The sequence below is a fragment of the Anopheles marshallii genome, chromosome 3, assembly GCF_943734725.1.
Source record: "Anopheles marshallii chromosome 3, idAnoMarsDA_429_01, whole genome shotgun sequence".
Lineage (NCBI taxonomy): Eukaryota > Metazoa > Arthropoda > Insecta > Diptera > Culicidae > Anopheles > Anopheles marshallii.
Genome location: NC_071327.1, coordinates 59,626,528 through 59,639,764, shown reverse-complemented (window position 1 = coordinate 59,639,764; position 13,237 = coordinate 59,626,528). Strand labels below are relative to the sequence as shown.

Sequence of the window (13,237 nt, the reverse complement as noted above, 5' to 3'; positions counted from 1 at the left end):
GCTAAGTGTAACAGCTGGTGTAACCGCGAGTGTGCAAATGGGACCATTGGGAAGTGGAGGGATATCTGTCTGTCCGGTTAATTCACTGTATAATGGCAAACTTTATCTAACAGGCTGTTGCAATACCGACCGAATTATCAGTTCGCAATCTGATTCTTAACAAGATTACACACTCAGCGAACGAAGTCGACTGCTTTGATGCTGTTGGAGGACGGGCGAGTAACGATTCTTATAATTCCAGCAAGATAGAACCACCGAGCTAAAGAATTCCCTTTTTCTTTGCCCTGGAGTTTACGGCCCCGTTGACACAATTACCATATCCCAACGGACCGAAAACCACACCCGAGAACTCATTTTAAACTTCCTTAAAGATAAATAACGCAGTTGGTGAAAGCCAGCTCCGTCAAAAAAAAAAAAACAAAAAAGCGGAATCCAAAACTAACCAGTTTGGGTGTTGGGTTAAGATCGTTATCCGGTGGACGTCGTTCAAAAAATCGCTCACACAGTAGTTCCGCTGTGGTGGAAACAACACTGTTTGCTTTGGTTTCATCTTTCACTCACTGATGAGTAGCGCAGTATATCAACATCTCACCTAGCCAACCGTTTCTCACCTTGTGTCTCTCGCGGTGTGCATTCGTCTCGCAACAAGAGCGTTTCGCTACGTATCCGAACGGCGTTCGCTCACACGAAGGTAGCTTGGATTGCTCGTGGGGGGTTCGACCAACGGTCGCACATTCGGAAGCTCTCAGATGTGTAGTTGTTTGCGTCGAGGAAAGGTCGTCCGAACGGAGTGTATAAGTGGGTTTCTACGGTGTTCTAACCGGTGTTGTGCAGTGCAAACGGAGCCGGTTGCATCGTACACAGTGCACATTGGGCATTGAAACGAGATTGCGCGCGGCAAGATAAGAGTATTCTGTCTAGGAGATCCATTTACGACAAGCGCCGGGTGGATTATACATATGTTGTCGGTTGATTAGGAACACGTGACGATGGAAGTGCAGGTGAAGATTGATACGTTTTAAAACAGGCAGAAGAAGTGAAATTCGATTGAAATATTATAATTCTTTTAGTAAGGTAAGTAACAAAAAATTATTATTCTTCATATATTAACCTTTATACAACCATTTTTATACCGTTAGTGCTAAAATGACTTCACATCCCCAAAAGGAACTCTATTTGTTTCCACCTTTATGAGGCTTTTCTTACTCTTTCTGATTTTCTGATCTCACTTTCTGTATGTTTTTTTTTAATTCAAAACAGCACAACATGCGCCAGCGTGCCGAAGCGTCACGGTGTACGTATCGGTTACAGGATACGGATTGTGCAATGATTGGAATTTCTATTTCTGCCTGCTCTGCATACGGCCCCGCTAGATGTGTGATAGACGTGCGTTTTGTTCCCAACGGCTATCAATACGCCGCGTTCCGTCGCTTGCTTGATTTTGTATCTTTCCTAGCCCATCTTTGAACTCTGGAAAGGAAATCCGATACAGTGGAGAGGGAGAGAGAGCGAGAGGGAGTGAGTGAAGAAAGAAACACACACACAGGATATCCTTTCCTTTTCCCAATTAAAGGATCTGCTTGGCAGTTCTGTTTTGAGGATGTTGACGGTACTGTTGATGCTGATCACTGTTCGAATGCTCAGCGTTATCACATTTCATCCCGCCTGCTGTCTCAACTGTCTGACTGTTCGAACTGTTCGATCGTTTCCGTGTGTGAGCTTACTGCATGTTGACGTTTGATGGGTTGACGAACCGTTTTCCCATCCCCCTTTGGGGGGCGTAGGTAAGTGACCGAATGGGGAATCGAAAAGGGAAAATCGACACGCTTTTAAACTGAAATCCAACACAATAGATGGAGGGGTTGGATGGATGAATGGTGGCAATATTATGCAACGGTTGGCAAGAAAAAAAAAGCCCCGATTCCATTCGCTTGCCCCACGCCAGGACGTGACCGAAATGGGTAAAGCCAAGTTTGCTGTGCGCTACAGTTCGATCCCCGTGTGTACGTGTATTACACCATCGGTAACGGATTGTGGCTAATGGGGGTACTGTAGCTGAGCTGGTTTCTACGTGTGAGATGTAACCGGACCGAAGAGATGGATATTTACCAAAAAAAAAAAAAAAAAAGAAAAGCAGACCTATAAAACCAGGACAACATGTTTTGTCGCTTGGTTTAAAATTAGAAATTGAATTTATGGCCACCCAGCGGGGGATGGGGATGGGACGACTGTCGGGGTTTATTCGTCCCAATTTGGGGATCCTCTTTCCGGTTGCAACCGATCAGTGTCGTTTAATCATATGGGAGGGGATGAAAACTACACCCGTTAAAGTCACGGCAAGCTTCAGCTGGTGGCTCGGTCCCGCTGCTTCATTCGTTATATGTATTAACGCATCACAGGAAAGGATGGGACAAAAATTTATCATCCGTGCCAACGACACGACAGGGGGAAAACGCGCCCAAGAACGTAATACCTCGTGTGCGCTCCAATTATAAAGCTAACTCGATACTACACCGCGTGATAAGCATGAGGACGGTGAAACTGGACCACAGTTGGCGTGTAACAGACCGCTCGGGAAGGTTTGCCTTATCCGAGCTGTCCAAACGGTACCGTAAACCGTGTTGGATCCATCTATCTCTCTCATTCTCTCTAGGGAAAATCGCTTACCGATGCATTTAGCTGGAAAACGCTGGAAATAGACTGTTAAGAAACGGAACCGCCGCGGTAACTTCCTACAGAACGTTGCCCCCTTTTTGAAAGGGGACATTCCGGACGTTACAGGCGTTTGACAGTAGCCGGACAGTTGTGTCCCCCATTCCAAGGGGGGTGGGTTGTTTATTAACACCTCCCCCTCCTTCGCTTTTACTTAGCTTGGCTGTGGCGTGACACCGAGAACGAACAAGTGTGTCGTTTTGTTCGGCCGTGTAAGGCGACATACCGTGCATCAATTCCGCAACACAAAACCAGTCTTTCATAAGAAGGACCAGGAGACGAGATTTCTTTTTCGGGCGCATGCATGTATTCACGCTATAGAAGGAGTGCATAAAGGGGTGGTGGTGGTGGTGGAAAACGGCAAAACACGAAGATAAGAAAGTTTAGTATTCCGACCGATCCTGCAGGAACCGGAATCATTACCCTTACCCCGGGCTGTCTCTCCACACCACCACCCGGCCACGGACGTTGGCAACGTGCGAACAATGGAGACGCCCAGTACCTGGTGTGCTTGTATTATATTGTCTTACTATCTTTACCTCATCATCTGTCCTTTTTCGGGGGCGAAAGGTGGAAAGTTCCAAGGTGCACGGGTAGTCTTGCATAAGTCGGTGTTGGCCGTGGAATGTACCGTGAGCATTCGTGGGAAGATGTACGAGCAGGAATTCCCGCCCCCTACCCACCCCTCCCCCCACCAGCTCCATCAAGCCGCTTCGATTAATGTATGCAAAGATGAACACGAGACACCGCATCAGCTGCAGCAGAAGGAAGCCAGCACGAAGAAACATCGGTGGCCATCGCGGAAAGGTCAAAACTTTGCGTATGAATACCGGTGAGCTGTCGGATAGATTGTGTGGCACGCAAAAGTACATCGGAATATACGCAGCAAACGGTGCAAATTCATTGCTCGTAAGCAGTTTACGGTCCGCCGGTGTGATGAAAACAGTACGCACACTGGACGAACCTTTGACATTCCGTTCCCGTTCGGTAGCCTGATTTTTTTTCCTTCACAAAGCAACGAACATCTAAGTAATTGTTTACGTCTTTATGTTGACGAAACACTCACAAAGACCCATTCGCGCCATCTTGCTTCGATGGAGCGGTACGAACTGTGCGTATGTAAAAGGTGCTTTACACCCACCGTTGTCATCTCGTCGCAGTCATCTTGCGATGATTCTCGCTTCGGGCGGAACCATTCGAACCAAATAAAAACAGGGAAGGTTACCGTCCCGTTTGCTCGATTCCCGAATTGGGTAGATGTTCGCTTGAAGGCTTTCGGATGAATCGTACGAGTTGTACATCGCTTGGGCAGGTTTGGAACCATAGCAGTACGGGTGGAGTGACCTCTTCATACAGCGGTAGGTGATGGGAAAAATAAAGCAACAGTATAGGATTTAAATTAAGTTACCAACCAATACGCCAATATCTTCCCAAATCCGGGAACAATTCCTTTGCTATTCATTTTCCATTCGACTTTTACTTTGTTGCTCTTTCGCTCGGTGTGCGGAGGACTCGTTAGGCAAAACCCAAATATATACACACCCGAATCGGGACAAAGCCCAGAGCCGTCCGGTGGGCGGGGTAACTCGTTTTGACAAAGGGCAAGTGCACAAAAAAAAAAAGAAAAAGGATCTCTATCCCCCTAGTTGTGGTTTTGGGACGGAAGGAGCACCGTTTACGGCTCGGGTTTCGTGGCTTTCCCCTGATTCCCGGAATCACTTCGATGGCCGTTTGTTAAATTTCGGTCCCGGGCTATGGTGTTTTCGGTTGCATGATTGCCGGCGGTGTGCATTTTTATACACGGCCTTTTGTACCGCAGAATGGCCGCTTAGCCGTGACGTCCGTGATTCGGGATGTTCCGTTCCGGGCTAGTTCGTATGCTAATGCCCAATGGCCAAGATCTATTCCACATGCACTGGTTGGTCACTTTGGTGTGGGTTATTTTAAACCACGGTTTTAGTTTGTATCGTTCAAGACACAGCAACGTTGTGTCCAACTATAAGGGACTGGGAATATGGATGTATGGCACTACGATGGGTAGTCAGATCGACCTGACATGATTGTTTAATAATTTAAGACATTCCAACGGTTTGCTGCCCGCGACACCAGTGAGCAGGGTTCACACACTAAAGGTTTGGGTGCAGTTGATGAATTATTTAGACCCACAGTGTGTGGCAAAACAATAGCACTTCAGAATAGAGCAATTCTCGCCTCGCAAAAAAAAAACATGAGAAGAGATTAATAATTTAAATTTCACCATCATTCTATTCTCAATTTAAATTCTATGCATGACCATCAGCATTTCCCTTGGCAGCACTGCCTCTGTTTAGAAGATTTAATGGTCTCCCACCGGCTGGTTCGGGTATTATGAACTTTTACAGCTGGCCCAATTGGCGACAAACAAACCGTCGAGGTCGGTGGATAAAAACACATTTTAATTTAGATTTCCCTGTTTGAAAAACTCCCAAGTACCACTTTTCGATATTGCTTCTAGCTCACGAAAGTAGCTGACAAACAACCAAAAAAAAAAAAAACTACTGTTCATTGATCTTTGACAGTTTGTTTGTCGTATGCCAAGTGACTTATAATTTTGTTCGCCCTCGCCCAAAAAAAAACGTTTGCCCCTGTACCTTCGAAAGTGCATCGGTACGGTCGTACGGGTACGTGATCCGTGGCGAAACGAAAGGATCAATAGGGCAACCGGGCGGTTCGGAGAATGGGGGGGTTACCTGGACAAAATGTCGGAAAGAGGATCAGAAAACTACCCTACTTTGGGCAAAAGTTTTGCCGTTTCCTATTGGCCGTTGGATGAAGCCGGTGGATGAACAATGTGATAGAAAACAAAATTAAAGCACATACACAATTGTAATGTACCGGAGGGTTATGAAATCATGCAAAAAGTGGGAAGAAATACAATTTACCTTGTCAGGGACCAGGCGCCTCCATCTGTAGTCATGCCGGTTGTTGAACAGTCAAGCGGGATATAACCCCAAAAAAAAGAAATCCATTGAAAGTTTCACACCTTTCGTATTGCTCTTGAACGGAGGGAGAAAGAGGTAGAAAAAGAGTGAGAAAAAAACAACCGAATCACTCCCAAACTTTACCCCTTAAACACGGCAGTCAATTCGGGGTGCGAAATTGTTGTTTTTTTTTTCTGCTTTTGCTCTCGAACCGATATTATCGCGATGAACATTTGTGCACGAAAGTGTGCCACAAAGTTAAATGCTGTGTAAAATTTTAATTTCAATTTATGGTATCAAACTTAGGTACACACACACACACGCACAGTGTTGTGGGATTTGCCGGGGTTTCATTCGCTTGCTTGTGCTGCGTGTGCTGCAAATTGTTGCCTACTACGACCAACACTATCGCCCATCACTCATGCCGCTTCGATTTGCGCCTTCAAAAAAGCGGGTTTTAGACGGATGTAGCCTTGGTAACGAGCGGCGTTAGTGTGTGTATGGGTGCGTTTTTACCGAAACAACCGATGGTCGCACGTGTAGCAAATGAGTAAATCGAGTGTTAAGCGGCACTAAACGTAAAAAGGGTGAATTTCCATTTCGGGAAGGTATTATAAGTTCAAAAAGGGGTGGAGAAGGGGGTGAAGGAGGGGGGGGAGGTGGGTCTGTATTTTCCCTCAAATAGTATATCCCGTTTTCGCCACCTCCTCGACTCCCAAAAGTGGCATAATTTCACCGTGGGTGAACTCTGCAGATTAACTTCTCCGAACCACTGCGAGGTGCGCGAGGTGAGAAAAAACTCCTTCTCATAAGCGTGAGGCGGATGGGAGAAGAGCTTTTCCTCCACTGCTTACATTCCTTCACGCTCGCACAGGTCGATTGTCGAATCGCTTCAAACAGCGCCCAATCGCACGTCAATTAACAATCTAACTTAGCTCGTTCATAAGCTTCCAAATGGGGGAGTTACACATGCACAACGCTGCTAAGGGTTGAAATGTGCCATTTTTCTCTTCCCCCCTTTTGGGGATTTGCGCTGAACATTGGCACTTGAAAATGACGTGTTCCAGCCATTGCGGGATGGTTTGATGGCGGTGACTGTTACATGAAAATGGTGATTTTATGTGGTGTGAGTGTCGAGGCGGACTAAAAGAGAAAGAGAAATTGTGAAATATATAAAAAGAGAGGATAGCGGTTCGAAGAGGGAGTCGCTTACAGGAGCTTGACAAATAAAGTGGCAAAACAGTTCCGCTCTGTGTGATTCTGATCGTGGTGTTCTACTCATTACTCCACATGGGGGCTCGTCCGGGAAGTGATTTGGTTTAGATGATGTGAAGTACATCGTCGTGATTAAGTTGTAAAAGTTGTTGAACAAGTTGGAGAGACGTTGAACTATTTCACAAATTGTGTGGATTTGTTGGAAAGTTGTTAAAGTGTTGCGTAGTTTTGTTGTCAGTTGTACGCAGTAGTGACACATCATGGATCCTACAGAAAAGATCGCGGAATTGGTGAGTGACTTTACTCGCACCGGCATCGTAAAACAATGCGAATCACGTGGATTGTCTACGACTGGCACCAAAGAGGAACTGGCCAAGAGCATTGTTGAGCACGACGCCAAAGAGGAAGCTAACGAGACAGTTTTTGAGGACACTGAAAGCGATGATAAAATCAAGATGACGATCATGAAAGCGGAACAGTGCGTGGAAATGAGAGACGATAAGCGCGTATACTCGTTTCGTGATGTTGAAGAAGCAATAGATGCGTATGGGGACGATGTAAAGAAGGACGTGAAATTATGGATTCGCGAGTTCGAGGACATAGCGAAAATGGTGAAGTGGACAGATGATCAGAAATTCGTCATGTGTCGAAAAAAACTAACGGGGACCGCACGCAGTTTTATTCAAACGCAGTGTGGAATAACGTCTTATACCACGTTGCGCGATGCGCTGATTCGAGAATTTGGAAAGATAGTGCGTGCAAGTGACGTGCACAGAGAGTTAGCGGCCAGACGAAAGAAGGAAAAGGAAACAATGCTAGAATATACATACGCAATGCAGCGAATCGCTCAGGTCGTGAAGTTGGACGAAGTGAGTTTGTGTGAGTATATTGCGGACGGAGCGACCGCAGACGCAAGGGAACGCGCGTCATTATACGAAGCAAAAGATCTCGACACGTTGAAAAGCAAGCTGGATTACATGGAAAGAGCCAACAAAAAGGCAGACGATAGGAAGAAACTATCGAATAAGTCTTATAGAGCAACAGAGAAGCATCATTGTTTCAATTGTGGTAGTATCGAACACAAGCTGGCCGAGTGTCCAACCAAGGACAAAGGACCGAAATGCTTCCAATGTGGTATTGTGGGGCATCGGGCGTCTGAGTGTAAGGACAAAAGAAATACGGAGAAGAGAGGTCTGAAATGTTTCGTGTGCGACACGTTCGGACACTTAGCGAAAGAGTGTGTGAAGCGAAATGTAAAGAACGAAAACTCGAACGTTAATCTAGAAGGTGCGCAAAAAGATAGCACTATTGTTATCGCTATCGAGAATATAGAATTCAATGCTTTGTTCGACAGCGGTTGTCTTCCAAATATACTATCGGTTCAGGCGTATCTAAGAATTGGGTCTCCAAAACTCTCGCCAACCACGATGGTTCTTACCGGCTTCGGGGGAAAGACAACAAAAGCATATGGAACAGCGATCGTCAACATGACGATCGATGGTGTTGGGTGTGAGGGTCTAACGTTTCATGTCGTCCCAGATCAGACCATGCCATATGAAGCAATTTTGGGAAGAGCGTCGCTTGAACATTTCGGTGCTATAGTGACCGCAGAAGGCGTGAAGATAGTACCAAAAGAAGAAAACAGTGTAATGGCAATTGGTTCCACGGAAGGTGATATCGATGTACCACCTCGCTATTACAATACCGTGAAAAGTCTAATCGATGAATATGAACCAGTAAAGGAGGTAACCAGTGTAGTAGAAATGAAGATTATTGTGGAGGATGATACTCCGATCCGTACGACTCCTCGCCGGTTCGCTCCAAAAGAAAAAAAAGTAATAGAAAACACTCTGTGTGAGTGGTTGAAGGGAAACATCATACAAAAAAGTGATAGTGACTATGCAAGTCCAGTCGTTCTGGCTCGTAAGAAAGATGGTTCTATGAGAGTTTGTGTGGACTACCGCGAATTAAATCGAAAAGTTAGAAAGGATTGTTTCCCAATGCGCAACATGGAAGATCAGATCGACCAACTTCAAGCGGCGAAGGTGTTTACAACGCTGGATCTGAAAAACTCGTTTTTTCACGTGCCGATCGAACAGTCGAGTCGGAAGTATACCGCGTTTGTAACACACACAGGTCAGTACGAGTTCCTGAGGGCACCGTTTGGTTTTTGTAATAGTCCAGCTGTTTTCGGTAGGTTCATAGCGAACGCGTTCCAGGAACTAATCAAGGGTAATAGAATAATGGTGTATGTGGATGATGTGATCATCGCTAGTAGTGACGCAAAGGAAAACATAGAAACGTTGAAGGATTTGCTGAGTGTAGCAAAACGCAGCGGAATTGTATTTAATTGGACGAAATCACAATTCCTGAAAAGTGAAGTGGAATATTTAGGTTATGTGATTCAAAACGGTGTTTATCGCATAGCACCTAGCAAAATAAAATCGGTTAATTTCTTTCCGATACCTAAAAATGCGAAAGAACTTCAACGATTCTTAGGATTGACCGGTTACTTTCGTAAATTCATTGAAAGATATGCGTTGATCTCGAAACCACTAACGGACCTACTGCGTAAGAACGTTGATTATGAATTTCGTGAAAAACATCGTGAATGTTTTGAACAATTGAAGAAATATTTGGTTTCAAGTCCGGTGTTGAGCATTTACAATCAGAATGCAGAAACGGAAGTTCATACTGATGCGTGTAAAGAAGGCTTCGGGGCTATGTTACTGCAAAAGGGTGATGATGGTCAACTTCACCCCGTATGCTACATGAGCCAGCAAACGTCGAGTGCGGAAAAGAACTATAGCGCTTATCATTTGGAAGTGTTAGCAGTGATGCGAGCAGTACAAAAGTTTCGGGTATATTTACTCGGAATTACGTTCAAAATCGTGACTGATTGTTCGGCGTTCCAACACACATTCAAGGCGAAGGAACTGTCGGCACGCGTTTCCCGATGGGCGTTGATACTGGAGGAATACGAGTACACCATAGTGCATCGGCCAGGTACGGCAATGAGACACGTCGATGCATTAAGCAGAGCGCCGGTGATGGTAGTGACCAGTGACCCGCTCATCGAGATGATGATTACCGCTCAGCAGAGAGATGACCGCATTCGAGCTATCCGTGAATTGGTGAAGACGCAATCGTATGACGACTATTGTATGAACGGGGAATTATTGATGAAATTTGTTAACGGACGAGAGGTGGTCGTGGTACCTACCGATATGCAGGGCGAAATAATCAGAAAAGTTCATGAAAATGGTCATTTCGGTGTAAGAAAATTAGAGGATGTTATTAGTCAGAACTATTACATCCCAAACCTAACTGAGAAAATCAAGAGAAAAGTAGAATGTTGTGTAACTTGTTTGTTAGCAGAACGAAAACGAGGCAAGCGTGATGGATTATTAAATCCAATAGCAAAAGGAGACGTACCTTTCGATACCTACCATGTTGATCATGTTGGACCAATAGAGGCAACAAATAAACTATACAAATATTTATTTGTTGTGGTCGACGCATTTGCTAAGTATGTTTGGATCTATCCAACGAAGACTACCGCAGCTCAAGAGGTGATTCAGCGTCTAAGAAATCAGAGTGAATTCTTCGGGAATCCAAGGAGAATAGTTAGCGAAAAGGGAAGTGCTTTCACCTCTAATAGTTTCAAGCAATACTGCCAAGAGGAAAATATTGAACATGTCGAGATTGCAACGGGTATCCCGCGTGGGAACGGTCAGGTAGAGAGAACGAATCAAGTAATTTTGACAATGTTAACGAAGATTAGTGTGAATGACCCTCGGAAGTGGTATAAGCATATCGGCACTGTACAAAAATGGATCAACGGTAACATGCATCAAAGCACAAAAATAACGCCATTTGAGGCAATGTTTGGAGTCAAAATGCGAAACACACATGATTTACAAATATCAGAGCTAATGGAAGAAATTCGTTTGGCACGGTTTAATGAAGAACGTAATGCTATTAGAGCAGAAGCAAGAGCATGCATTGAGAAGGCTCAGGTAGAACAAAAAAGGTCGTATGATTTGAGAGCAAGAAAGGCACGTAAATATCGAAACGGAGATATTGTATTAATACAAAGAACACAGTTCAACCCAGGGCAAAAATGTGCCACCAAGTTTATAGGTCCATATAAAGTTCTAGAAAGTATGTCAAATGATCGTTACAGGGTAGAGAAAATAACAGGTGAAGGGCCCAATATAACAACTACTGCGGCTAGTCACATGAAAATCTATCAGTTAGACAACGAGGAAGAGTGAGTTCTTTCGGGACGAAAGTGGCAGTCAGGAGAAGCCGTGTGGTGTGAGTGTCGAGGCGGACTAAAAGAGAAAGAGAAATTGTGAAATATATAAAAAGAGAGGATAGCGGTTCGAAGAGGGAGTCGCTTACAGGAGCTTGACAAATAAAGTGGCAAAACAGTTCCGCTCAGTGTGATTCTGATCGTGGTGTTCTACTCATTACTCCACATTTATTCTTTTGCTATGCTAAATTGCAGGCAACGTCAAGTTTCGTCCTAATTGGGTCGATACGTTGCGACCGGGGGTGTTGTAGAAATGGTGTTCGGAGTACATTGTTTGATCGCTTCCCACCCCGCAACGTTGCGTTGCGGCGTATGTTTGACGCAACATTTACGTTATTTGCTGTGCTTTGCTGAAGCACCAAGCCTGCTTGTTTGATCTTTTTTGATCTGTGTAAAAGAGCGTTCGGAGCATATAATACGTACCATATCGATCGATTTGTCATCCCAAGCCAAAAAGCGCTCATCAGTTCGAGCAAGCCTATTTCATCTTTTTGGTAGAGTTATTTAGCTTCTTTTTTTTCCCTTTACTCCCTTTACGCTGAAATGGTTCTTTGTAGTAAAGATTCCGGTTTTATCTATTGTGTGTATTTTCGGGTGCCCTTTTTTTCCTATTCGTCACAGTCACTAATACGTTCCCCGGTCGGCCGGTTGCGTATTGTTCTCTGCGCTCTGTTTTGCCCTTTTCGTTTGAAACCTTGTTTTTCGGAAAAAGCTGATCAATTTAAAATGTTTGTTGATCCCTTTTCGATGGAAGGACCTCAACCAACCCCTCCCATCCCATTTTTCCTCAAACACACACACACACACACACACATTCACTGTTTTGTTTTGTTGTTTCACATCCAATTCCAGAACCGGCGGAACAAAACAGCGCAAAAAGGAATTCAATCACCGGATCCAGTGCAGGGTTGGATTGGACCAATCACCCAAACAACCCTCCCTCCCCAAACGGAAAAGGAAACAACAAACCAAAAGGACTGCGGCACGTGCGTGTGTGTGTGTGTGGGTGCGATCTTGTGGACCGATTTTCCAAGGCGACACGGATAAACGGATTGTTTTTCCGCCCACTACCGCCCCCTCCTCCCCCGGGTTGGTGAGGTTTTCTGTTGTTGACCCCGGGAGAAAAACAGGAAATTTCTCCGCATTGTGCGAGCATAATTATGTACGGCTGTATGTTGCCTCCGTGGTTACCGATGGGGTGGACGGATGGGTAATAAAATGTTTCACATTATGACACGCGGCAGCACCGCCTGCGTGCGTCCGGGAGTGTGCGTTTGACTAATGAAACATAAATTTTCCCCACGAAACGACCCCTTTTTGGCCGACCCTGCTATACGGCTGTTAACAATTTTCATTACGTCCAAATTGTACGTACGTGTCCGTGTGTGTGTGTATGTGGGTGTAGCGATTCGGTACAACGTGCGTGACGGAAAGTCTTCCCAAGTGTGTCATCGTGCCAAACCGTCGCGAAAGCGACCGGATTGTTATTCCACCACCAGAGCAGCTAGGTAAATTTGGGGGTTTCCGTAATAAAATGACCATCGAACGGTGGTGGTGTGTGAATCGCGCTCGTCAATTTCACGCAATCTGGGTAGTTGGTGATGGCCGAAATGCTCACAGTGCCGCTTAATCCGGTGTCGATAATCTGAACTGCAGCAGTGGACGGACAAGTGGTTCATCGCCCGTCAACAGTATAAACGAAGCAGCACAATAAACGGCGGACGAAAGTAAAGCGCAGACGGGGGGACATCTTTCGCAAAAGGCGAAAGTTTCCATGCTCCGGTGCCGACGGATGGGAAAGTTTTCGCGTTAAAAGGAAAAACAACACAAAAAAACACCACCGACAAAAACACATCCAACTGAGTGCACGGTGAGAAAAACAGATCCAAGGCCATCTGGGAGGGGGGGAGGGGAAGGGAGCGAAAGATTGTGCCCGGAGGGAAGGTGGTGTGGTGCGAAGTGCGCGGAAAGAACAATAGTGTGATAGGGACATCGCGGAGACACCCGGGAGACCGACCTACAACCGACACCG

The 13,237-nt window shown here is 45.4% G+C and overlaps 1 protein-coding gene across 1 annotated transcript; it reads left to right on the top strand.

Moving 5' to 3' along the window:
• Positions 1–7,147: 7,147 nt before the first annotated feature.
• On the top strand, positions 7,148–11,456 carry LOC128712922 (uncharacterized). The gene is made up of 3 exons (XM_053807786.1): positions 7,148–9,229; positions 9,815–10,049; positions 11,401–11,456. Exons 1-3 carry the CDS (start codon positions 7,148–7,150, stop codon positions 11,454–11,456), a joined length of 2,373 nt encoding a protein of 790 aa, XP_053663761.1.
• Positions 11,457–13,237: the final 1,781 nt, after the last annotated feature.

Coding starts and splice junctions, on each gene's coding strand:
- LOC128712922 (XM_053807786.1), top strand. CDS start 7,148: ATGGATCCTACAGAAAAGATCGCGGAATTGGTGAGTGACTTTACTCGC. Junction 9,230..9,814: donor TAGCAAAACGCAGCGGAATT/GTATTTAATTGG, acceptor CACACATTCAAG/GCGAAGGAACTGTCGGCACG. Junction 10,050..11,400: donor GCAATCGTATGACGACTATT/GTATGAACGGGG, acceptor GCTAAATTGCAG/GCAACGTCAAGTTTCGTCCT.